The sequence below is a fragment of the Leucopleurus acutus genome, assembly GCF_964270905.1.
Source record: "Leucopleurus acutus genome assembly, chromosome: 13".
NCBI classification, from domain to species: domain Eukaryota; kingdom Metazoa; phylum Chordata; class Mammalia; order Artiodactyla; family Delphinidae; genus Leucopleurus; species Leucopleurus acutus.
This window is the reverse complement of record NC_139155.1, coordinates 55,534,303-55,559,523: the sequence shown is the minus strand read 5'-3', so window position 1 is coordinate 55,559,523 and position 25,221 is coordinate 55,534,303. Positions and strand designations below refer to the sequence as shown.

General features: G+C 49.3%; 2 protein-coding genes across 4 annotated transcripts in view; one reads left to right on the top strand and one right to left on the bottom strand.

Moving 5' to 3' along the window:
• Window positions 1-21,072, top strand: part of LPIN2 (lipin 2) — a 59,129-nt gene extending 38,057 nt beyond the window's left edge. Inside the window, exons 7-20 of the mRNA XM_082853717.1 lie at window positions 2,355-2,511; window positions 2,659-2,758; window positions 5,598-5,785; window positions 7,993-8,086; window positions 10,093-10,162; window positions 10,875-10,964; window positions 11,698-11,780; window positions 12,870-13,014; window positions 14,272-14,420; window positions 15,022-15,108; window positions 16,072-16,224; window positions 16,511-16,625; window positions 17,232-17,335; window positions 17,636-21,072. Coding sequence (XP_082709843.1) covers window positions 2,355-2,511; window positions 2,659-2,758; window positions 5,598-5,785; window positions 7,993-8,086; window positions 10,093-10,162; window positions 10,875-10,964; window positions 11,698-11,780; window positions 12,870-13,014; window positions 14,272-14,420; window positions 15,022-15,108; window positions 16,072-16,224; window positions 16,511-16,625; window positions 17,232-17,335; window positions 17,636-17,780 — 1,680 coding nt within the window. The 3' untranslated portion in view covers window positions 17,781-21,072. The remainder of the gene's footprint in view (window positions 1-2,354; window positions 2,512-2,658; window positions 2,759-5,597; window positions 5,786-7,992; window positions 8,087-10,092; window positions 10,163-10,874; window positions 10,965-11,697; window positions 11,781-12,869; window positions 13,015-14,271; window positions 14,421-15,021; window positions 15,109-16,071; window positions 16,225-16,510; window positions 16,626-17,231; window positions 17,336-17,635) is intronic.
• Window positions 21,073-23,210: 2,138 nt separating this feature from the next.
• EMILIN2 (elastin microfibril interfacer 2) overlaps window positions 23,211-25,221 on the bottom strand; it is a gene marked incomplete at its 5' end in the record, with an annotated part of 50,347 nt that continues 48,336 nt past the window's right edge. For all 3 annotated transcript variants that reach the window (XM_082853357.1, XM_082853358.1, XM_082853359.1), the window contains one exon: window positions 23,211-24,329. In XM_082853357.1, coding sequence (XP_082709483.1) covers window positions 23,992-24,329 — 338 coding nt within the window. In that variant the 3' untranslated portion in view covers window positions 23,211-23,991. The remainder of the gene's footprint in view (window positions 24,330-25,221) is intronic.

Sequence of the window (25,221 nt, the reverse complement as noted above, 5' to 3'; positions counted from 1 at the left end):
GAAACATCTGGTTAGTTGAGGCCAAGCTAAGTACTTTTGGTGCAATGATATGGGCCTTAAATAAATGCACACCGGTTACTAGTGTGTGTGCTCTTCCTTTGATTGTTGATTGGAATCCTCTAACGGTTAGAAGACAGGGTGCAGCTCCTGGCTCTGCAGCTCTCACTTTTGGAGAGTAGTTGACATCCATCAGAACATTCTTACTGTTGAAAAATATAAAGTTATCCATTGATACTGGATACAGTATATCTGAACACTGGCTTTGGGCCTATTTTTAGGGAAGTAAAACCTTCCCTAAAAATATTCAATTGTCACATAGAGCCTAACACCTACTTCACTTTTCAAAACATGCCAGCACCATAAGTTAGACGATCACAAACTGACTTAATAGCCACTACAGGTATGGGCCTTCAGGGTCCCTCAGAAACAGTTCATTTAAAATAAAAGAATATGACTGTCAGGGGTGTTTGTGGCCACATGTGCTCACCCGGCCGGTGAGGAACTAGGTACCTGCTTCTTCCTAGCTCAGCCCATCTTCTCAAGTCACGTGTGCTACTCTAAGAACTGCTAAGGGGGTATCCCGTGTTCCGGTTTTAGTCCAGGGAATAATGACCCCTGTTCTCGGCACTCAAGGCAGGAATAGACTGGAGAGATAGAACACCGAGTGGTAGTTTCCACCATGGATTTGGCCTCATTCTTTTCTCCCCCCAACTTTTTTTTTTTTTTTTTTTTGCGGTACGCGGGCCTCTCACTGTCGTGGCCTCTCCCGTTGCGGAGCACAGGCTCCGGACGCGCAGGCTCAGCGGCCATGGCTCACGGGCCCAGCCGCTCCGCAGCACGTGGGATCTTCCCGGACCGGGGCACGAACCCGCGTCCCCTGCATCGGCAGGCGGACTCTCAGCCACTGCGCCACCAGGGAAGCCCTGCATTTGGTTTTTGTGTTTAACCTTTTTGTTTAGAACAGCTTGTGTGCCTGTGCGCACATGAGCGCGCACGCACACACCCGCCACTACCACTCCTCCCCCTCTGCACCCGGGTGCTGGCCTTTGAAGAGCCGGGCTATTGTCTTGTGTACTTACTTTCTCAGTCTGGATGTATCTGATTGTTTTTTCAAAGGGACATTCCCGTATTTCCTTAAACTGGAACTTAAGTCTTCTAACATTAAAAAAAAAAAAAAAGTAAAAATAAACAAGTGAAACTAAGTTTACTAACGTATTCTAGCTAAAGAGTAAATTCAAACTATTATAGTTTTAACAAGTAATTAATGTAGACGTTATGGAGATAATTTTACATTTTTTATAGTAAACCTTGGAAAGCTGGTATGTGTTTTTCGTTTTTTTTTTTTTAACATCATTGTTCTTTGGATATATACAAATTAAAACCAGAATGACCAGAATAAAAATAGTAGCGCCATCATATGTGGGTGAGGAAGCAGAGGCATTGGATCATAATTTTGGGAAAATATACCAGACAAGTGAAAATTACGTTCACACAAAAGCCTGTACGGTAATTTTAATAGCAGATTTATACTTAATAGTCTCAAACTAGAAATAACCCAGATGTCCTTTGAATGGTGAATGGTTAAGCAACCTGTAATAAGTGCTTCATACCATGAAATACTAAGGGAAAAAAAGGAACAAACTAGTGATAATACGCAAGAACTTGGATGAATCTGAGGAAATTATGATGAGTAAAGATAGCAAGCAAGCCAGTGTCAAAAAGTTACATGTGGTATGATTCTATTTATATAACATGCTTGAAGTTACCAAGTTAGAGAAGGGAAGAACAGATTAGCGGCAGCTGGGGGTTAGCAGTGGGGTGGGGGAGGGAACAAGAGAGAAGTGGGTAGAGCTGTAAACGGTCGCAGCAGGATCTGTGTGGTGACAGTATTTTATATTGACTGTGATGGTAGACGCATGAAATGCACGTGTTGAAATAGCATAGAACTAAAGATAAACACGCACACACTTCTCACGTTTTACAGACCTCACTCAGAGTAGGTCAGGTCACGTGCACGGCAGCCACGTGTGGCAGTGATGAGTGGGCAGCACAGCTCTAGAGGCGTGATTGGATTTGGGTTAAATATTCTCTATTTTTTGAATTGAAGATGCTCCCTACTGCATCTCATCATGTCCCACTATGCGATGCTAACCGTGATCCTGTGTCGAAGGCGTTGACTGCCAGGTTTGCCCACGGTGAGGGGTCCTGCCCTTGGCAGGCACCGAGTGAGCACCCTGTTCCCCGCAAGCCTCCCCTCGTGGCTTTAGAATGATGGCCTCTTTCTCGATGCTGGTAGTCACGTCAGGTTCCGGTTCGGTCTCCGTTGTTCGTGCTGTAAATATAATAAACGTTAACCTTCAAGTGTAAACGATTTAGGGCCCAGGATTATTCACGTGAGAGCAGGTGAAAGAATGCGTGACTCAGCGCGTGTTTATTGGGCGGCTGTCAGGAGTGCGACCCTGACGCCCTCTTCCATTCGCGTGGATGATGAGAACCCACACAGGGAAAGAGGTTAGTTGACACCTTTAAAAATACAACGTAATTCCAATCGTGGTCTGTTTTATTACTTGCAAACCTTTGTTTTCTTGCAGAGTTGTAAATGGAGAATAACCAAGTTCTCATCTCCAATGGTTTTGTTTTTTTTTTAAACGAAAACAGGTGTGCACAAGAGAAGCCAGCACCAGGGACCTGATGATATTTACCTGGATGACCTGAAGGCGCTAGAACCTGAGGTTGCAGCTCTCTACTTCCCCAAAAGGTAGTGGATTTTAGATTGAAGAGTGGGCAGCTCTGAAATATTCTCTACGTTTCTAGAGCAAAGCATTCTGTCTGAGAAAAAAGAGCATGGGGATGGTATCCTTTAGCTAATAAGTTGGATGATTGCTTCAGATTTTGGAAAATTCAGAAATTGTACATGTGTTGTTTTGACTGTAGTGATTTGAAATTAATAATTGACCTATTAAAAGATTTTCAATACAGTAAGAAGGTAAGGTGTACCAGTGAAGCCTACATAAGGGCCTAACAGTGGGTGTGACTTCAGTTTAGCAACTCCTGTTCATTAGCATTTGTTTCCTTTACTATGTGTTTTAAAGGTAAAAAAAAATATCTTTATTCAGAGATGCTTTGCAAAGAAGGCCTCCACTCTTCAGTGAGTCTCTGCTTGCAGTCCTGGGTCTGGTGGGGCCCCTTCTAGGGCCTGTGCACCCCTGGAGCTCAGCTCTCCGCAACCCCTGGCACCCCCTCCCCCTTCTCCTCCGTGACTCTCACCTTGGAATAACACCAAGATCTCAGCAGCGATAGACTTGCACTGTTTTCCCAAGGTCACTTCCATTCTTGGGGAAATTCCATGATAATACTCTATCTATGACTATAAAAAACAATTTACTTTTCTCGTGAGAAGTATGGCTTGAATATACTGAGCCATAGTCACACATAATTAAACGTTTTTAGGTAAATTATTGAAAAGCATGTCTTAAGTTTTTATTTAAAATAGAAAGATGGGATTGAAAAGAAGATACTTAAATTTTTACAGATAGTTTTGGAAGATCCTTAAAACTCCTTCCTAGCTTTCTGCCCTACATTTGTCTCCAAGTATCCACTTCTTTTGAAGTAATAGCTGGGTTTTTAAGGTGAGAGAACTGAAAACTGGTCCTTTTTTTTTTCCAATAAGAAAGTTAAAATGTAAGTTGTCTTAAAATTATCTCTTTGTTTCCAATCTCCCAGTCCTTAATCATTTATTTACGCTGGGATTCCTAAGACAGATTTCTTAGTTTCCCTTTTAAAAAATGGGGAAGCGTGACTACTGCAGTGGGGCCTCCCTGTGCTGTTATAACTTCACCGTCTGGGACCGTTGCCATTCACCAAGCCTTACCTCAGAAGCTGGTTGTTTCTAGAGACATTCATAAACACTGAGAGACAGTGAGATTATTGGAATGCTTGTAAGCATTTGTTTTATCATCGTGGCCATTGCCGTCTTGACTGAATAGCCAGTATTTGTAATTAGAGCTCAACTTTACCCTAAATCACATCAGTCTCATGGGTTTGGCGGCCTGTTGAGTCAGGTGGGTCCTCTGTGCATTTAAGTGGTGGCGTCGGTGAGGGTCACACCAGCTGCTCTGACTGATAAAACTCAAGACCTTGGTGGCTTGACCACAGCAGTTGATTTCTTGCTCACGTGATGCTGTTCTAGTGCTGGTGTTTGGTGGGAGGCCTTGCACACAGGGGCTCAGGAGCGCAAGCTCCTTCCATCCTGAGCCTCCACCATGCCCTCCGGGGCCTCAGTGGGGAAAGGAGAGGATCACGTGGGGCAGTTTACTCAGGGGCCCAGCTTGGGGAGGACACAGCACACACCTTCTGTCCACATGGACAGTTCAGTCATCTGATCAAGTGGCCACACGTGACTGCAGGGGGGCCTAGCCGTGTGCCTAGGAGGTTGAAGACAAGGGTGTTTGTGTTTTACTCCAGGGGTCGGCCTGCACTGGGACCCCAGCGTAACAGCAGGTTTTGCTGCTTTAGGTGGCTTTGGCTTTTTCACCATTTCCAGTGAGGAACACATTCTGTTGATCCGATTGATCTCAGTATTGTGATATGTGTGTACATTGCTATTAGGAGAGAGAATTCCAAAAACCTAAAGTTTTCTTCAGAGGCTCAGATATAAAACATGATCGTGTTCGAAACTGCTTTCTATTTATGACACATCTGTACTCTGCTGCCACCTACTGTTCAAATTTCAGATTTTTCCCTAATGATCATATAACTTGACTGGATGGCATACATTCATATACTGGCTTTTTAAAAAAAAAAAGTAAAAGAATTTGAAAATTCTAGAACAGTATTTCAATGTGACATTGAAATAGAGCAGTAAACATTCATGACTAAGAGACTTACGGCGTCATTTCCTTGGGTTTTTTTCCTCTCAAACTTATGCTCCATTACAGAAAGTTTCCCTTAGGATCAGCTTCTAAAACCTTATTTAGAAAAGTGAAAATATTGAATACCCTCGACTTTGGTTCTGGCGCTCACTAGTGTAAGAACAGCTTATTTCTAGTTTCTCAGTACATTTTCTTTCTTGAGGTGTGTCTAGGCTCCTGAGAATTTTCACTTGGTTAATTTCTTTGTTGTATTTCGTGAAGTAATAGATGATTTAGAAAAGCCTTGTTTTTAAAAATAATACAACCTTGGACTACAGCATTTTCTACAGGATGTATATAGCACTGCAGCCTTTTCTAGGAAGTTAAGATCAAAAGGTTTTCAAACATCAGATTTTTCTTAATTACTCTGTCATTTTCATCATACGATGTAAATAAATGCTTATAACTCTTTTGGCCCTTTAAGTCAGAACTGCCACCTTTGAAAAGTTCGCATTATTGTGAATGACGGTAATGATGTTTGTGACGTGTTCACTGTATTCAGTTAATTCCTCAGCAGTGCTGTTAGGTTATTTCAGGGTCATCTGTGATAGGATTTTCAGCACTCCCTAAGGAAAGCCGCGTCCAATGGCAGGTCAGCCTGCTCCTGTTCACAGCGCCCAGGGAACCCTGTGGTTGGGAAGCTGGGAACGCGGGCAGCTGTGTGAAGGCCATGCTTTCCTCCCGCAGCGAGTCGGAGCCCGGCTCCAGGCAGTGGCCCGAGTCCGACACGCTCTCTGGCTCCCAGTCCCCACAGTCTGTGGGCAGCGCGGCCGCCGACAGCGGCACCGAGTGCCTCTCAGACTCTGCCATGGACTTGCCCGACGTCACCCTGTCCCTCTGCGGGGGCCTCAGCGAGAACGGAGAGATTTCTAAAGGTAGGCCAGCAGTCACGCCTGCCCCACTGAGAAAGCAGCCTTGAGCCGTTGTGGGAATCCAGCTCGCGGGGTCTCGTGCAGGTAACCGGGGTCCCCCTTTGCTGTCGGACTCTTGGCCCTTCACTTAGGTACCTTGTGTTGGGGTGACGCCACAGGTAAATGGGTGGGAGACGGCACGTGTCTGGGGCCGAGGTCTTGGGCGGCCCGCCTGCTGGGCGGCCGGGGTCAGTGCAGCTCTGGCCACCTTCTCTTCTGTAAGGTTGTTGGAAGAATAGTTGTGGGACTGGGGCCTGGCTGCCCCGAGTCTGAGACAGGAGAGGAGGGCCTGAGGCTGCCAAAATTGATTGTCTTCTGAGTAGATGGATGTTTCTGGCTAAAGGTAGAAGGGATTACTTTCTGTCTCATCTTGAGAGTTGGCGCAGGAGAGTAAAGGTGCTCAAGACAAGACAAGGGAGCTGCTTAGCGGGGCCGGTTCAGACGACTCTGCTGTGGCTTGAGCAGCCGTGTGTACGTCTGTCCCAAGTTATTCGGCCTTTCTGGTTTTCCCTCCTTTTGTAAACTGAACTCTTCTTAATGTTTTCTCAGTTTGGCTAGTGGCCCTTGATTGACTTTCCTCTAAGGGAAGATTTTCTTTTTACAACTAACATCATCCTTCATCTTCTGCATGTGGCAGGCCAGGCACCCTGAGCCTCATGTCTGTGCTTCCCTGAACCTTCTTTTTCTTAGCGTCACAGGGTGATCACTGTGCCTCTTTTCCACCTCTTAATTCTATTTGTTTGTTTTACTTTTTGCTAGAAATTAAGAGCGTGTTATTACGGCCGGTGGTTCCTTCTAGGGACAAAGTTAAATAGGTCACATTTTAATTATAATCCTCATAAGCCTTCACTTTAAAAAAATATAGGTGGAGGAGGGGATATACAATTTATGTAAACTATAAAATTTATACTTAAAAAGAATATTGTTCACTTAGGTAGAGTTTGTCATTGGGGGAGGCAGAAACGGCAAGTAAAAGTAATAAATGTACAGACTGCCAGGAGGAGCAACCCCGGGGAGAATTGCCTCTGTTGGCCTGCATCAGAGCGCAGGGTTGCGATCAGCGTACAGAAATTCATGCGCAGTTCTCGTTTATTCTGCAAGAGCTTGGAATTTATTTCTTGACGAGACCCTACGCCAAATTCTGGTGTGTGTTTGGTTTCTTTCCTCCAAGCATTGTAAAATGTTCTGATTGTTTTTTCTAACGTAGCTTGTACTTGTGCACTTAACGCTGTAAGACCCCCACGAGTATTCCCCAGGTATGCAGTCTCTCCTACTTAGAAGAATGAAGCTCAGTTTTCACTGGTTACGGAGTGGAGCGTGTGCACGTCTGTGCCTTCGTATCTTCCTCCCTCTCGCCGCATCTGTAATCTATTTTCCTAGGAGTCCTGGTTTATCCCTTTCTCCCATTTTTCTTTTTTTTAATTTTTTTTTTACATCTTTATTGGAGTATAATTGCTTTACAATGGTGTGTTAGTTTCTGCTTTATAACAAAGGGAATCAGTTATACGTATACATATGTTCCCATATCTCTTCCCTCTTGCGTCTCCCTCCCTCCCACCCTCCCTATCCCACCCCTCCAGGCGGTCACAAAGCACCGAGCTGATCTCCCTGTGCTATGCGGCTGCTTCCCACTAGCTATCTACCTTACGTTTGGTAGTGTATATATGTCCATGCCTCTCTCTCGCTTTGTCACAGCTTACCCTTCCCCCTCCCCACATCCTCAAGTCCATTCTCTAGTAGGTCTGTGTCTTTATTCCTGTCTTACCCCTGGGTTCTTCATGACATTTTTTTTTTCTTAAATTCTATATATGTATGTGTTAGCATACGGTATTTGTCTTTCTCTTTCTGACTTACTTCCATTTTTCTTTATTTGGTTGGTTGGTTTTTGGTTTTTAGTTTTGTTTTTTCCCATCTGCGGGAGGAGTGGTAGCAGAGGGGGAGTAGAAAAGAAGTGTTCTTTCTTGTCCTGGGGGAAAAAAAACCTCAAGTGTCTGACATTTGCTTTTGATGCATATAAAAAAGTTAGTTGGTGGGTTTCTTGTTTGTTTGTTTTAAAGGACTTTTTAAAAATCTTATAGTCCCTTCAATGTAGGTAGTATTGTGATAATCTCATATGGGTATTTATTTATGTAATCTCTAACCAAATGGATAATTATTGTTTTACACTGCAGAGAAATTTATGGAGCATATCATTACTTACCATGAATTTGCAGAAAACCCTGGACTTATAGACAATCCCAACCTTGTAATACGGATATATAACCGGTAAATACTCTTGCTTTTGTAATTATTAAATACTCTTGCAGGTTTTTTTCCCCAAGTGCTGTTTTTAACCATTACAGTCTTTCTTGCTATAAAATATGACATTTCATATAAACGAGCTAATGGGCAGTGAGTGACTTTGAAGTGAAGGTAAAGCCTCAGCTTTATTTTCAAATGAGGTGTTGAAATGCTACTCTGTTTTATATTGGGTGGGCCAAAAAGTGCCTTCAGTTCTTTAAGTAAAATTAAAGGCACATTTTTCATTTTCACCAAGAACTTTATTGAACAACGTATTCACCCTTTTGTTCCACTACCTTCTGCCATTTTTCAGGCAACTTTGTAATTCCATCTTCCCAAAACTTTTTATCTTTTTTGAGCAAAGAACTGTTCCAGGTGCCTTTTGCAGTCTTCCAGGGAATTGAAATTTTCTTCCATTAAGAGAATTTTGTAAAGACCAAAACGAATGGAAATCCGAAGGTGCAATGTCTGGTGAACATGGCAGATGAATCAGAACTTCCCAGCCAAACTGTAACAGTTTTTGCCGGTCATCAAAGAAATATGCGGTCTTGTGTTATCCTGGTGGAAGATTACCCGTTTTCTGTTGATTAATTCTGGTCACTTTTTGTCAAGTGCTGCTTTCAGTTGGTCTAATTGGGAGAGGTACTTGTTGGAATTAATCATTTGGTTTTCCAGAAGGAGCTCATAATAGAGGACTCCCTTCCAACCCCACCACACATACAACATCACCTTCTTTGGATGAAGACTGGCCTTTGGTGTGGTCGGTGGTGGTTCATTTCGCTTGCCCCACGCTCTCTTCTGTTCCACATTGTTGTACAGTATCCACTTTTCATCGCCCATCACAATTTGCTTTAAAAACGGAATGTTTTCATTACATTTCAATAGAGAATCACATGCAGAAATATGGTCAAGAAGGTTTTTTCCCCTTAACTTATGTGGAACCCAAACATCAAAGCGATTCCCATGACCAGGCTGGTGCAAATGATTTTCATACTCATATTTTGAGTATGTCAGCCATCTCCCATGTGGTATAACATTGATTGTTCTCAATTATGGTTTTGGTTTGATCACTGTCAACTTCAGCTGGTCTGCCCTGACTGTGGAGCATCGTCCAGCGAAAATCTCCAGCACGAAACTTCACAAACCACTTTTGAAGCGTTCAGTCACAGCACCTTCTCCATACACTGCACAAATCTTTTTGTGCGTTTCAGCTGCATTTTTACCTTTCTTGAAATCATAAAGCATAATATGCTGAAAATGTTGCTTTTTTCTTCCAGCTTCAGTGTTAAAATGGCTACACAAAAATTCACCAATTTTGATGTCTTTCTTTCTTTTAAATTTATTTATTTTTGGTTGCATTGGGTCTTTGTTGCTGCGCGCAGGCTTTCTCTACTTGCGGCGAGTGGGGGCTACTCTTCGTTGTGGTGTGTGGGCTTCTCATTGCGGTGGCTTCTCTTGTTGCGGAGCACGGGCTCTAGGTGCGCAGGCTTCAGTAGTTGTGGCACGCGGGCTCAGTAGTTGTGGCTCACGAGCTTTAGAGCGCAGGTCAGTAGTTGTGGCGCACGGACTTAGTTGCTCCACAGCATGTGGGATCTTCCTGGACCAGGGATCGAACCCGTGTCCCCTGCATTGGCAGGCGGGTGCTTAACCACTGCGCCACCAGGGAAGCCCCATAAGTCTTTTTTTAAATGCATGCTGATGTGACACCTGTCAAAATACAATCTAACAAAATTGTTTCAAATGAAGTTAAAGACAACTGAGTGCTACTAGAGCCATCCTACGGAAATAACCGAGCAAACCTTTTGGCCCACCCAGTACATTGTGCTGCTTCTCTGCTCAGAGAAGTTTGGCTTGAAGCAAAGATTACTTATGTGGCAAGCAACTGAGCTGATCATCTTTTCATTGAAGAGAATAAGGCATTTTATGTGGTATTTCTCCCTCCCGCCCTCTCCTCTCTTGTGTGACGGTCTTGCACGGTTTTACTCTCACAGTTACTACAACTGGGCGTTGGCGGCTCCCATGATCCTCAGCCTGCAGGTCTTCCAGAAGAGCTTACCTAAGGTGAGATCCTCCGCTGTTTGTTGCCCCCCTCAGAGGTATCTACAGCATGTAGTGCTTCGAAAAATCCAGATGTGCATATTTCTAAACTCGGTACTGTTCAGTTTGATTTAATATTCTAAAATTAATATTATCACTCAAATTATCTCATACCCCGAAGTGTAGGAAATTACCTGGGCTGCCATATCGTTGCCATTTTTACTAGATATTTATACCGGTTTCTGATGATATATGAAGGTTGAGAGATTTTACTGATTGTTAGTTAAATACAGAATAAGTGAAAACATTTCCTCCCGTTAATATGGAAAGAAGCAGCAAGAAGAGGGTGATGTGGCCGCCAGAAGCGAGGCAGCGATGTGGTTCATTCAGCTGGTGGTTAAAACATGTAGAACATGAAGCTTTGCTCTGAATCTGTCCACCAAGACGACATCATCAGCCTAGCTGGTCCTCATAACTCATGAGAACCACGTTTCCCAAGGGTAGAGAAATGATTAGAGCAGGCTGCCTGCCAGCCCCTAAGAGGGCTGCTCCTACGTAGCCAGACCACCCAATCTCATACCACAGAACTGCCACAAAAGAGGACACTGTCCATCTTTCAGAGGGGTCTGGGAGGTGTGGAAAGCGTTGCTTACCATCCTGCACATTAATGGTTGAAAGGAGTCGAGTGCCTTGTGACTGACAGATGGCTAGACTCACCTGTGTTGATTGTTTTCAGGCCACAGTTGAGTCCTGGGTCAAAGATAAGATGCCAAAGAAATCTGGTCGCTGGTGGTTTTGGCGTAAGAGAGAGAGCATAACCAAACAGGTAACGGAGCTGGAGGTGATCCTTTCCATGGGCTGAAAAGAAGTGAATCTTTGGTTTATTCAAAAGAAACCTTTTTGCCAAGCACAAGTTGGGCCACATAATGCTCTTTTAATAATAGTAGTCATCGTGTTTAAACAGTTACGTGTGCAGGTCTGATGCTAGGTGCTTCCCGTGCTGCATTACCTCTCACCTTTACGACAGCCCAGCAGCGTAGGTGTTTGGATTCCTGTTTTACAGGTGAGGAAGCTGGAGCACAAGGAGGTGATGTAGCTCGACCGAGGGCACGTAACTGGTGAGGGCTGGAGCTGGGCTGTGACCTTAAGTCTGCCCCAAGAGCTGATGCCGTTTCCACCGTGCTGCGTCACCGGCTGGAAGCCAGAGCTTGCCACCTTCCGCCGCTGGAGGGAGGGGCATCAGTCCCCTCTGTTCTGCAGGTCCAGCATCCCTGCCGCGGACCTAGTTTTATTATGCTGTGTGACTGAGCTGGTGCGCTCTCAACAATTCCTGCCCCTGACTTTGTGGAGGCAGCTTTCTGCACAAACAGCATATGACTTCTCTCTCAGGTTTCTGTCCTTTTGACTCAAACTAGAGGAAGTTTGTTTCTTAAGCGTTTTTAAGTTGCGGATTCAGAAAGCGGTTTTGCTCGTTCCTGGAGAGAGCTACTGTACTGAGGAACTTTTGCTTGTCCGTAGGGGGAGAACTGCACACTGTCATTGTTATCTTGCCGTTCCAGCTGCCAGAGGCCAAGGAAGGGAAATCGGAGGTGCCGCCGCCCATCGACCGGCCGTCGAGCGCGAAGGAGCCAGCCAGTGGCAGGTGGGGGCCCCCGGTCTCTCCAGGCTCCCCCGCCTCGGCCACTGCATTCAAGCTGATGTTGGCCGTTTTGTTTAATTCTTAGTCAGAAATGTCTTTGTCCTGTGGACGTGCATGACAGTCAGTGGCTTCCTTCTGCTGCTCAGTTAGCAGATGATAACTTCCGCTTTTCTTTAAAAAATATCATCAGCTTCAGGACTCCCCTGGCGGTCCAGTGTTAGGACTCAGCACTCTCACTGCTGGGGCCCCAGGTTCAGTCCCTGGTCAGGAAACCAAGATTCTGCAAGCCGTGCCGTGTAGCATGGGTGTGTGTGTCTGTGTGTGTGCGTCGTGCGTGCGTGCGTGTGTGTGCGCGCGCGCGTGTGTAGACTATATCATCAGCTTACAGTAAATATACTCCTCACTGCTTCCTGAATACCTTGCTCCTGTCCTGGAGCCATGGACTCGGATGCCCTGAAATGCAGGCCTTTGGGAAGCAGATCTTGCGGAATTGTGAGATGTGCTGTCCCTGGTGCCCTGCTCCCTGGCTGTCAGGCACAGCAGGGGAGACGTAACAGGATCTGAGTTGGGCGTGGGTCCCTTCCATTTCTTGGAAGGAGTAGAGCTGCCTTGGACATGTGGATTGGCTGCCCCGTGGATTGGTGCCACGACACACGCCATTCTTGTCTCTACCGCCCTGTTTCCTCCTCCATCAGGTTCTTTTCTCTTCCCTTTTCTCTAAACACTCGGGTTTGTCTATCTTCTTGCTCTTTACCCTCTTCTTTTGAAAGGACTGTATAAAATCTTGTTTCTTAAATCACTAAGAAAGATTTTAAAGATTTGTATCTTTAGCAACGTACGTATCCTTTTCAACAAGAATCAGCGGGCCTAGTAGCATTCACTGGTTGTAGCAGAAAATGGCCAGTCACGGTGGGCGAGTAAGCGCCGGCCAGTTGTAGAGGGAGGAGGAATACGCAGGTGTGTACCCTGGGTCTGGGGAACGGCTCCTCCTAGAATGGATTTGGGATCTCTTTCTCTTCTTGATCCTAAATGAAAAGCTGTCGTCTGTAAAACGTCCCGCTGCCTCTTCAGTAACGGGGTTGTGTTGAACAGGCCGGCTGAGGAAGACTCATCGAGTGACGAGGGGTCCCAGGAGCTGGAAGAATCCATCCAAGTGGACCCCATCCCTGCGGAGCCGCCGAGCCACAGCAGCACCACCTCCTATAAGAAGTCTCTTCGTCTGTCCTCAGACCAGATCGTGAGTTGCATGTGGTCTGGGTGGATCCAAGTCACGTGAGCTCAGTAACTGTTTAACTCGACGGGTCTCCTCTCCTGTCCGCCTGGCCCCAAGCCTTACACACGTGGCCCAGCGTGTGGTCGTGGAAATGCTCACCTACGTCCGGGAGAGCAGCGTCCCTCACACTGGGACCACCTGAGGACCTGCAGCACGCTTCCTCCTCCTCCACCCCCGGGCCTCCCACCTCCGTGTCTGGGAGTGAACCAGGGCATCTGTGTTCTCGGCCTGTTTCCAGGATGAATGTTTTTTTTGTTGTTGTTTGTTTTTTTAAAGAATTATGTTGCATTCTTTTTTCTTTTTTAATTAATTTTTGGCTGTGTTGGGTCTTCGTTTCTGTGCGAGGGCTTTCTCTAGTTGGGGCAAGCGGGGGCCACTCTTCATCGCAGTGCGCGGGCCTCTCACTGTCGCGGCCTCTCTTGTTGGCGGAGCACAGGCTCCAGACGCACAGGCTCAGTTAGTTGTGGCTCACGGGCCTAGTTGCTCCGCGGCATGTGGGATCTTCCCAGACCAGGGCTCGAACCCGTGTCCCCTGCATTGGCAGGCAGATGCTCAACCACTGCGCCACCAGGGAAGCCCCCTCCAGGATGAATCTTACACGTCTGGCCCAGCACTGGGCCACACACTGTCTTTTAGGAGCCACAACCATAGGGAAATGACGTTTTCTTACTTAGATGCAGTTTCCCCCTTCCTTTTTATTTCCCACTCCCTGACTTCCACCCATTTTCAATATGAAATTGTCCTGCTGTGCTCCAGGGCAGTCCCGGGTACAGAGGAAAAGGTTGGCGGGGGGCGGGGCGGGTTGTGATCAGAAGAGTGCCTGGCACCTAACACATGGTTCAGGCAGTGGCTCGTGTGAGCCATGGGCGCAGCCCTGAGCCATCCTCCCTGAGCTGGGATCCCAAAACGCTGCTGCTGGTTTGGGGAATGTTCAGATTCTGTTCCAAAACTGTGTTTTCCGCTGATTTTCTTAGCTTTTTTTTTTTTTTTTAAACAGTTACGATGTCTTGTGTATTTCCGTCCATTCTTTCTGTGTTCACACACACACGTTTATATATTTAAGAGGCTGGGATCCTTTTTCATGTAACATTGTATCATAAGCAGTTTCTCTGACCACATATTCCTGGAAAGTGTGACTTAATTGTTGCGTGTAATTTCATCAAAGTGATGTGCTATGAATTTTCAAAACTCTGATTTTTATTCTTATACTTTTTATAAAAGGCAAAACTGAAGCTCCAAGACGGCCCAAATGACGTCGTGTTTAGCATTACAACCCAGTATCAAGGCACCTGCCGCTGTGCGGGGACCATTTACCTGTGGGACTGGAACGACAAGGTCATCATTTCTGACATCGACGGGACGATAACCAAGTAAGCAGGAGCCTTGGGTGACAGGGAAGGGGGCCCAGCTCAGTGTGTGGTGGTGGTGGTGGTGGGGGTCCCTCACCTGGGCAACCAGCCACCATCAGGAGAGTTTTTAAACTGTACACACTGTACATCTGAGTGCAGTCCCCACAGAGTCATCTTATGGAGGGAGGAAATAGGTGGGACCGTACAGACGTAACGTCAAAAATGACACTTGGGGAATTCCCTGGAGGCCCAGTGGTTACGAGTGCGGTGGCCCAGGTTCAGTCCCTGGCTGGGGAACTGAGATCCCGCAAGCCGTGCAGCGCAGCCAAAAAAAAAAACATTAATGATAACTTCGGGGAGGATTTAGTTATTTGGTCTCCAAATAGATTAGGGAGGAGAAAAACAGGATGTGTGGTGGTCAATTCCCTCATGTCTGATTGCTCTTCTGCAACCCTGGACCCCTGGTGGGGTCCTTGTCTCCTGTGCACAGGCCAAGGAAACCGCCGTTGGGCATTGTCCCTCCACCTCTCCCCCACCCGGCAGCTCGTATTTAACTAAATAGGTAAACACTTGGCTTTATATGCTTGATTCCTGATACCTTTGTCTGTTTCTGCCCTCTTAGATCTGATGCTTTAGGACAGATCCTTCCACAGCTGGGTAAAGACTGGACTCATCAGGGTATCGCAAAGCTCTACCATTCCATCAATGAGTAGGTATCCCGACCCACGTGTCTGGTGAGCTAGAATTTTGCTTGAAAAAGCTAGAAAAAGTGTTCATCAGCCAGTCCACAGAAATCTTGTTCATGCGCCAGCTATTCCCGCTCTCCTTTCCCACCCCTTCCTAGAGCCTCACACAGGGGAAAGTGTGAGCCGCCATCTGTGGGACAGGAGCTCTGTGCCCGGCATGGTATGCGTTGTTACGCATGTTAACCTTGTCGTCTTGTTTTCACAGGGCTGTGGGTTGTAGGCACTGCCTGTGTCTATAATCATAGCTGTACTTGGGGGTTTTAGCTGTAATTTAACAGGAGAGCCAATTTTCAGGTTTGGTTTTTTGAGTATTTTTAATTGTATTGCTTTAAGTAGGTCATGCATGCGTGGGGTAATCAATTTACCATGGGGTCCTCTCTGTCAGAGTACTTTTTTTGTGAGAAAACAGTGCCTTGGCCTTTGTGGGATCCCAATACCTATGAGTTAAGTTGATCTGCAGAATTACAGTGTCTTAAGCACAAGTTGAAAATGTCATAATATGAAAATTATGAGTATGTCAGTTACCCAGGTAAAGTTTTGCTCCTTGTTTTATAGAATGATTTGCATTCTGGAAATTCCCTATATAAGTAAAATCCTTTGTATCTTTCATCTATAGCAGATTGTTTAAAGATAACCTCAAATCTTTGTCTGTTTTGTCATTTGGCTTCCACGGACCAGATGCTGAAGCTGTATCATTACTTGTAAATTTAGCGTAATCCCTAGTTGCATGTACCTCCATTTTCCACCCATGGCGTTTTTGATGGGATGGTGAGATCTTAATAATCCTAACAATTTTTTCTATTAAATTTAAGAATTTGATTTTCATAGTAAACGAGAGGAACTTTATTTGGACCTTTAAAAAGAAAAACGCATTTTCCCCCCTTTAGCCAAAGCACACGGGCTAAACAGGACGCGTTCTCTTTCAGGAATGGCTACAAGTTCCTGTACTGCTCCGCCCGCGCCATCGGCATGGCCGACATGACCCGCGGCTACCTGCACTGGGTCAACGACAAGGGCACGATCCTGCCCCGCGGCCCCCTGATGCTGTCCCCCAGCAGCCTGTTCTCCGCCTTCCACAGGTGCCTCTGTGTGCGTATGCGTGCGTGTGCGTGCACCTGCGTGCACACGGGGGCCTGACGAGAGCTTCTGCATCTTGGTTCCGTATTGTTCTAACTCACACATAGCTCACCTGGTCTGTGTCAGACACGGTTGAGAAGTCAGGTTGGCACAGAAGGAGAAAGACACCGGTTATGAAGGATTAAAAAACTGGTTGGTTGTGAGCACTGTAAAGTCTCTTTAGGACCACATACCAAGGAAAGCTACCGTTTTGGATTTGGTGATCATATTTGTATTTTCTTCTCCTAGGGAAGTAATAGAAAAGAAACCAGAGAAGTTCAAAATTGAGTGTCTAAATGATATCAGGAATCTCTTTGCCCCGTCTAAGCAGCCCTTCTATGCGGCCTTTGGAAACCGTCCAAACGTAAGTGTGTCTTCTGGGCTACACACTCGGATGTGGTGTGTGAAACTCAGAGGAGTGTACTTTTAGGGTATAGCCCTGTGTTAGTTCTCAGACCAGTTGTATAGGCACAGTGAATGTCTGTTCTGCTGATACCTGTTGTAAATTTTCTCCAGCGGTCAGGAAGGGCCTGTCGGTGGAGATGTGCCCCAGAATGTAGGTGTGTGACAAAGGGCACGCCCTCTGTCTCTGTGGCTTCAGTTCCATTTCCTCAAGCAGTTCCGACTCATGTTCTGAGTGATTCTAAGCCGAGTCTTGGATTCACCCCAGAACCAGGTCTCGAGGGCCCCCCTTGATTACCGCTTCCCATCTCCTGCTCCGAGGCCCCTGGCGTCTCCGTGGCACCCAAGTTTTCTGGCTTCCCGAGCGCCCTCTGCGGTGGCTCCGCTCTTGAGTTTGTGTTTGTCGAAAGCTCGGCTCCGGTGGCAAAGCTGCGCCGCGCCGCGCCAGCTTCACGTGATTTCCATACACAGTCTCCTGTCGAGGCGATTTTCTGGCTCCCAGGAACCGCAGGACCATCTCCTCATTTCTTCTCTCTGTAACCACCCTGCCCCCTGTTTTCTGCTGCAGGATGTCTACGCTTACACACAAGTTGGAGTTCCAGACTGCAGGATCTTCACCGTGAACCCCAAGGGTGAGCTGATACAAGAGAGGACCAAAGGAAACAAGTCATCGTAAGTGCGTTCCCACCTCTCAGCCTGGAGCCCTGCAGCCAGGGGCCAAGAATCAGAACTGCACCTGCCTCTGCAGGCTTTCCTCTCTGCCGGGGTGTCTTCTCTGCCGTAGCTGTTGGGGGGGGTGTTGCTGAGGGGCCTAGACTTTGAGGAGGGTGGCAGTGCCCTGAGGAGGAGGCCTGTCTGGGATCCTTCCCATCTGTGGAATCTGAGTAACTGGCTGTACAACCTACAGTCTGTGCTCTCAGATCAACTGATGAATAACAGTTGCTGTGCTTCCTCCCCACTTCCTTCTGCCAGGTATCACAGACTGAGCGAGCTCGTGGAACACGTGTTCCCACTTCTCAACAAGGAACAGAATTCCGCCTTTCCGTGCCCGGAGTTCAGCTCCTTCTGCTACTGGCGAGACCCGATCCCTGAGGTGGACCTGGACGACCTGGCCTGAGGCCGCACCTCCAGCGGGAGGCCCTCCGTCACTCGCCACGCAGCAAGGGAAGGTGACCAGCCCTTCTGCTGGACAGAGGACATGGGGTCCCCTCCCGGCCACAGGTGTGGGACAAGACGTGCTGACAGTCGGGCACCAGCAGGGACGGGAAAGCTGCTGGGGCTGGAACCGCCTTCCCGCTTCCCCCTCCCGGGCCCTGAGGGGCTGCTGTTCGGTGCCGCGGCCGGAGCCGCGAGGGGAGCTCGGGCCTGAGGCCGGAGGCCTGGGCTCTTTTCACTGGCCTGTCCTCCCATCACTGGCCTGTCCTCCCACACGCTCTGTGTTGTGTGCTGGGTTCTCCTTTAATTGCCTGATTTAAAAAGAAGGAAAAAGAAGCTAAGAGTGGACCAAAATGTTGCACAAAGTAAAGTGTCCTAATTTCCACTGGGCAGTTGAAAGTGTTTCTCTCCAAAGGAGGGCCTTCTTCAGGGGATCAGGTTCCAGTGGCGATGTCGGTCCAAACCGCCTGCGCACATTTCTTCTGTGGCTCCTCCCTCCCTGCTCCACGGAAACGGGACGCTTGCTCGGGCCCCCGGGGTGACAAACGTGGGCTTCGGGGGAACATAAGGTCCTTATATCATTGCCTTCTCACCTGTGACTATTCCACGGTGGGGACCTGAACTGAGGTGTCGTGTCTCGGACTGGCAGGAAGGAGCAGGTCTTGCAGGATGTGTGTGATGCCCGTAAGAGCCTTCCTAGCAGCAGGAGTTGGTTAAACAGCAAGGAACAGCTCTGTTCTTAGGGAGGCCTTGGAAATGCAGGTGAGCACTTGTGACGGGTCCTGGGAAGGGTCCTTTCTCCGTCCCCCTGCCTGCAGCCCAGTTTCCCAGCCTGGTTGTGATGAGCTCTTGTCGGACCCGAGCAGGCCGCCCCAGAGAAGGGGGGGTTCTGTCCACAAGCCTCTGCAGAGCTGTGAGCACGAGCCTGCAGAGGTGAGGCTGGGTGTGGACGGTCCCCTTGGTGTTAGAATCGAGAAAACTGTTAGACAGGAGCTGTCCTGAGAGCAGCAGGGCCCACACACAGCCCTGCGTTGGGTGAGAGAGCAGCGGGCAGGTTCCAGAGCGGAGGGCGGGCGCCCGATGGGAACGCTGCAGAGCAGTGCAGGCCCGGCCCCCGGCCCCCACGGTTTCCTTTCCCACCTGTGCTTTCCCTGTGCTGGTCTGGCAGGGCCACTCTTCCTTGTAGTTTGCTCCACCGAAATAATAGCTGATCTAGAGCTGGGGAAGTGGGGGCGGTTATTTTCCAGATTGGAGAGTTGAAAGTCCCTGACTCGGTTGAGCCGTGTTTCCCAGTGCTGTTGGGTGCAGGGACGATGGCACAGTCCCCGGAACGCAGCTCTCAGTGGCAGAGGCTGGCGGAGCCACACACGCTTCCTCCGGTGCAAACCGTCCCGCCGTAAATAGCTCAAGGACTCATCATTTAAAGAATTTATTTATGTACAGTAGGTCAGGGAAAATAGGTTGTGCTTGTATGAAGTTCTGCCCAGTTAGTGAAATCCATTCCTTGTACGGTGGCCCTGCAGTTACTTCATCTCATAGATGCCATCGGCCTGTCGCCCCACGTTTGCTTTAGGCAGTTACCCTGAGCTTCGTAGGGCTTTGCTATGTGCGGTACGGAAATCTTGATAACGCACCTTCTGTAGTCTTTTGTTGGCTGTCCTTTAAGGAGTTTCTGACTAGACACTTTCTTTTTCTCGATAAGCTCTTCTCTCTGGACACAGGGGCATCTTAGAGGGTCGAACCTGGGAACCCAGGTCTCCCGGCCCTGCACTGAGGGTGGCTGACCCCTCTGCCTGGGGGCCATCAGCACTAGACTTTATCATTTTGTCACCGCAGATTGATCCAGTGGGTACATATGCTAATTAACCTGAGTCTTTTTCCTTATTTAAAGGAGTCCCTTTTGCTGAAAGTAGATGATTACTATTACTATAGTGTTAAGAAAGTATTAAGTTTGTGCTGAAAATCCATTGCCATTTGGTACAAATGACATTTGTTCTTTCTGTGAAAGAGAGATGCCCTCGAGTGTGTTTGTACACAGACCCTTCTGATGGGAGCTAATGAAGGAGCAGCAGCCTCTCGCTGCTCTCGGGGACGGGCAACGTCACGGGGGGGGGGGGCGCGAGGTGGACTGGGCTCTTCTAATCGCTCTCTCCGCTGCTCCACTGGTGAAATGGCCGTGGCCCCTTTCCCTCTTTCCAGTCCAACCCGACTTGAGTATCTGCCTTGGTGTCCGCGTGCTGAAGCTTGTATGGCTCTAGCGTTGACATCTGCATCTCTGCAGGGCTTACGAAGTGCGCGCGTGGGCCCAGAGCATGCAGACTTGGCCCGCGTGTCCGTATCGTGTTTGCTGTGCTTTAAAGTGCTTTAAAACATCTGCATAGTTTTCAGCTGGAAAAAGAAAAAGCTTACTAGTGTGATGTCATGAAATGAAAGCTGTTGACAGTCTAGGAACAAGAGCCAGCTCACCATCCGGAAAGTACTCGTGCCTTTGGCCGCACGTGGCCCTTCTGGAGGGTGTCCTTGAAGCTGCAGGCAAGACCGAAGAAATGGGCAGAGAGTAAACTCTCAGGTTTTGCAAGTTGGTGAAAACAGACTCTCCCAGGGAATTTTATCATCTTTTCAAGTATCATCATAGTTACTCTGGGAAGCCTTGTCTTCCTCTGTTTTAGAGAATGCTGGGTTTAATGAAACTGGTTGAAGATTGAGTTTTTGTTTAAAGTAAGTGCTCTTTCCAGGTGAAAACTACTTTTTTTGGTTTGTTTTAAAGGTAAGAAAGGGAAGGGAGAACTTTACTCTTTTAATTTAATCATTACGTTCAGTCTGTGATGACATATTTGATTATTAGGCACAGCAGTGCCACTAACAAGTTTTTTAAGTTGTCAGAAATTGTAAACATCAGTTCAGTACTTAGTTTATGGCGAAGACAACTGTCTTAAGATAAATGGCTCATTTTGGTGCAGTGTTTGATGTTCAAAACAAAATGTTACAACAATAAACGAACGTAAGCTGAATGCATCTGACTCTCTCCTTCAGAGGACATTAAATCCTCTTCTCTAAACTCTTGCCAGAAATTGATAATTTCCATAAATTAGCATTTTGATCTTTGCTGACACTTAAATTTGTGTATAGAAAGGACTTCTTTTTTGGTGCTTGTGTTTATAAAACCTGACTCCAGAGTGAGGCTACACCCACAGGAGCTAACCTCTCTTGCTTTGTAGGTTCTGCCAGGCAGTGACCCATTCATACATATGTGATTTCTAGGGGCGTCTCCCTGGCACCCTCCAGGCTGCTTCCCCCGCCCCTCGGCCCTTCAGGGGTCCCCTGAGCGCCTTGCATTAAACCCTTCCTCTGGTGAATACTACTTAGCCGTCCTGATGTTTTCATCAGCTGTCAGGAGAGTCAAAGTGGTCTTGGATCAAAAACCACATCCCCCGTGTTATGTTATTCGCGTATCTTTATCCCCCAGACGGCTAAGCACACACTGAGCCTGCGGGCTCTCACTAGCCGCTGGAGAGTGCGCCTCCGCCTCCACGCGGGGAAGCTGCCGCCACTCGCCACTCGAAGCAACAGAGTGGGCTGTGCGAGAGGTGGGGGGTGGGGGGGAGGGGGGAGCCGCGGCTCTGTGCGGTGTGCTCCGCGAGAGGAGGGAAGGGCTCAGACAGGGAGGTTCACGATCAGGAACTGGAACTGGCCGCCGGCGCTTGGGCAGGAGCGGGGGAGTGCCGAGAGCCCGTCTCCACCACGGCCCCAGCTGCGCCACCAGACTCTGCGCTGTCCTTTCCCGTTGATGGGATGGGACGGGGACAGCGCGCGTGGATGTGTAGGAAGTGGGTGTGGATGCGTGTAAAGCCACGTTTCACACGTCTCTGATCACAAATACGTCTTTCCTTTCAAACTGCAGATTGTGAGAAATAAGATGATAGGGTCACTGAGAAAGGTTAATGCACTAACGCGGGAGTGACGTCAAATGAGGTTTGCACTGATTTGCGGTCTTTACCGCTGGTCGTCTTTCGTTGTTTTTCACCATTTAAGTGTGAGGCCATTTGCTGATGTTAGATGTGGGGGCAGAACGTCCCGGTCCTGTCTCTGCTTCTCTCGGGGGCGGGGGGGGGGGGGGGCGCCCTGACCTTCTTCTCAGCAACCCCTTGTTTCAGAAGTTGTAACCTCGTGCCTGATTGGAGTCCGGGGGCCTGGTCCACACGTCTCACTCCCAGGCTCACAGCGCCGGGCCGCTGACGTCTGGAGGAGCTGCTCCGAGCCTCCCAGCCTGAGCTCAGCCCAGATTGCTTCTCTCTGTGCAAGAGGACAGCCTTTCCCTTCTACAGACGCTGACTCCTGTGAACCACGGTCCAGCTTTCATCCCATTGAAGTCAACGCAGGACCTGCTGCAGTCGTGGATAGAGCGCGGAACTTCTTCGTTGTCAATAAATGAGTCAGGATGCACCGGCAGAGGGGGTGTTTCACTTACTGCTCTAAGCACCGACTGTGGAGTGGAGGAAAGTAATTCTCTACCTTCTGTCTGCTCCCTGCCTTTCCGGCTATTGAGCATTTGTCCCCTTTGGCACCAGGTAAGGTCTTTAAAGGGGGTGTGAGGTGGAGAGGGCAGAAGCGTGTGCCCACTGGGTTTTCCTGAAAATGCTCCACTGCAGTGGGGTTTTTCCCATGAGTCATTTCTAGGAAGCCACAGCTAGCCAATTCCCCAGCTGTAGAGATGGGACAAGCGTGCTGGCCCACCCCCATGCTGCGGACAGAGAGGCCCCGCCTTCCGTTCTTGGCCCCTTCGCCCTAGCTGGTGGAGGGGGTGAGGGAGAAGGCCGGCCTCTCTGTCCACTGGCCGCCCTGGGCTCTCATTTGCAAGCAGTCCTGGAAAAAACATTCTTACAGCATAAGAGAACCTTGGTGGCTTGATGTCAGCCAAGGAAACTTGTTTCTATTGTCCACATCTTTCCCTGGGGTTCTGGGGAGCCCCAGTGGCACTTGGTTGGCCAACAGGTTTTACCAACCTGATGAGCAAAGACCACGCGGAGCTAAGGGTCTGGTGTGGCTGCCCGTAGAGGAGTGGGGGGCCTGGGCTTCCCGGGAACAGAGCGTGCTCTCCACGGGAGGAGTCCTGCTTTCCTCAGATGACCTCGGTGTTCAGTGTGGTCGGTTTTGTGTTGGGCCTCTTGTTGCCTGGGAGCTCAGGAGTCCTTACAGCTGCATCTGCTGTGAGCTGGGCAGCTGCGGGTTCAATGTGAATGTCCGGCGCCCCCTGGAGGAGCCCCCTTTTCAGCTGTGGGGCTCACATGGGGACTCTGACCTCCAAGCACATCTAGTCTGTCTGTCTTTACAAGCCAAGAACAACCCCCAAGTGCACGGCGTGCATGCTGAGGGATAACAGTTGCATGGTTGAGATGAATTGACTCAAGCTTACTTTCTGCAGCCATTGAAGTCATTTACTGTAGTTTGCTTTTCGGCAGCAACTCTCAATCCAGAAGGCACCAGACTGAACTGGAAGTGTTTTACATCTTTATTGACACTCCCTGTCTTGCACTTAAGTCGTACATGTCATTCAAGGAGCCCAACAAGCCACATGACAGTCTCTCTCGTGTCCCTCTCAGCCAGGCAAACCCGGGGTGGGGGGGGGAGGGGTGGCGAGCCAAACCTGGGACAGCCCACTGTCCACCCTAGGTCTGTGGTGGCACGTGCCACTTCAGTGTTTAAACTCTTCTCCCACATGCAGGGTAAGTGAAGACAGAAGCAGCTGGCGACAGCTCTGCTCCAGCAAAGCCTGGCCACTGGTGCCAGCTCTGCCTCCTCTCAGCGGCTCGTCCTTCTCCAGCAGCAGGGCGTGATCCCACCGGGCAGCAGTTGGAGCCTCCGCGGTCAGCACCCTGTACGCCCAGCACAGGCCCCTCGGAGAGAGCGCGGGCCACGGCAGAGCCAGAGGTGGGAGCTGGGAGACGCAGGGGAGGAGCCGGCGGGCAGGCAGGGGCGCTTCCGACTCTTAGGCGTCGGGGCCACGTTGGCCCGTGGTTTGCTCCTTGCTGCCTTGGCAGCCAGGCCTGGCCTTTACCTGGGGAGGTGGTGGGGTGTCTGCAGGAAACTAGACCAGTGCTCCAGTTACACACACACGCTGAATACATTAAAGCTGCCGAGTTCCTACAATTCTCCCCTTCCTTTGCCCGGCCACCTCAGAGGTGGGACAGGAAAGGATATAAGAAAACCCCACTAAACGTGGAGTACATTTCGTCAAAGTCTGTGTGCGCCAACCTGCCCCCGGTCACCACGATGTTGACGCCGTCCCCTGCCTTCAAGTGCACGATAAGGTGGAACGCCCCCGGGCCCCCACAAGTGTGCACGGCCCCCTGGGGTCGGTGGTATTCCAGGAATTCTCTCTTGTAGCCGGCCGTGTGCAGCTGTGCCACGCTGGCGTTGGCGACCGAAAGGACGGCTTCCACGTACGTGTCCCTCTCGGGGGTGAGCGTGGCCGTGATCAGGTAGCGCCCGTCGTACGGAGCTGTGAAGACCCCTGGTAGGAGGAAAGCGGACACCGGTGTTCACGTGACACCATCACAGCCTTTTGCGACAAGCTGACAACCCGGATGAAGGCAGACCAGCCTCTGGGTTTGCCCTGAGTGGCCTGGGTTTGGGCTCAAAGTCCTGCTGCTCAGCCTCCCCCCGGGAGGCAGGCGCACTCAGGGGCGCAGCCCCTCTGCATACTAAACCCACCCAACGACGGTGACAGTCCCCTTGGCCCACACTGCTCTCTGCACTGACCTGGTCCTCGCTGCAGACCCAGCAGCAGCCTGAGGGAAAACTGGCCCGTTCCCCCTCACCGCCGGTCCTGGCTGCCTCTGGGGAGTTTTCTCTGTCAGTCACTGAAAGCACCTCGAGGCCAACTTAGAATCGACCTCACGGGCACAATAGCCACAGAACGCCTTAGCTGCCTTCTGGGGAGGCAGGACCAAAAACTCCCCACAAGGTCGGTCATTGACGTAGGAAGAAGAGACACCGAGCCAGGGGTGCAGCCACAGCCAGCCCTCCTCCGGTGGAAGAGCCAGGCTCCCTGCTGGACCAGTACCCAGCTGGCATCCACGCGCAGCCGGAAGCGAGCTGGCATTTAGACACGCTCTGGGGCTGGGAAGGCAGGGGAAGGGCTGGTCGGAAGTCGGGGGGGGGGGGGGATAAGGTTCGCAGATGTTGCCCATTTGCAAAGCAGCGGCACATGGGCCCACGGCCAGACCCAGTGCTGGCAGGAGTGGCCACTGCCCAAGGGCTCCGGGAAGGGGGCCGGACATGGGCCACTGACCACGGGCTGAGAAGGAATCTAAGGGGCCTGAGTCTTTAACCTGCCCTGAAATGTGCCAGGCTGCCCAGCTCCCTTGCCCAGCTCTTCTCAGTAAATTTAGAGCCTGGGGACA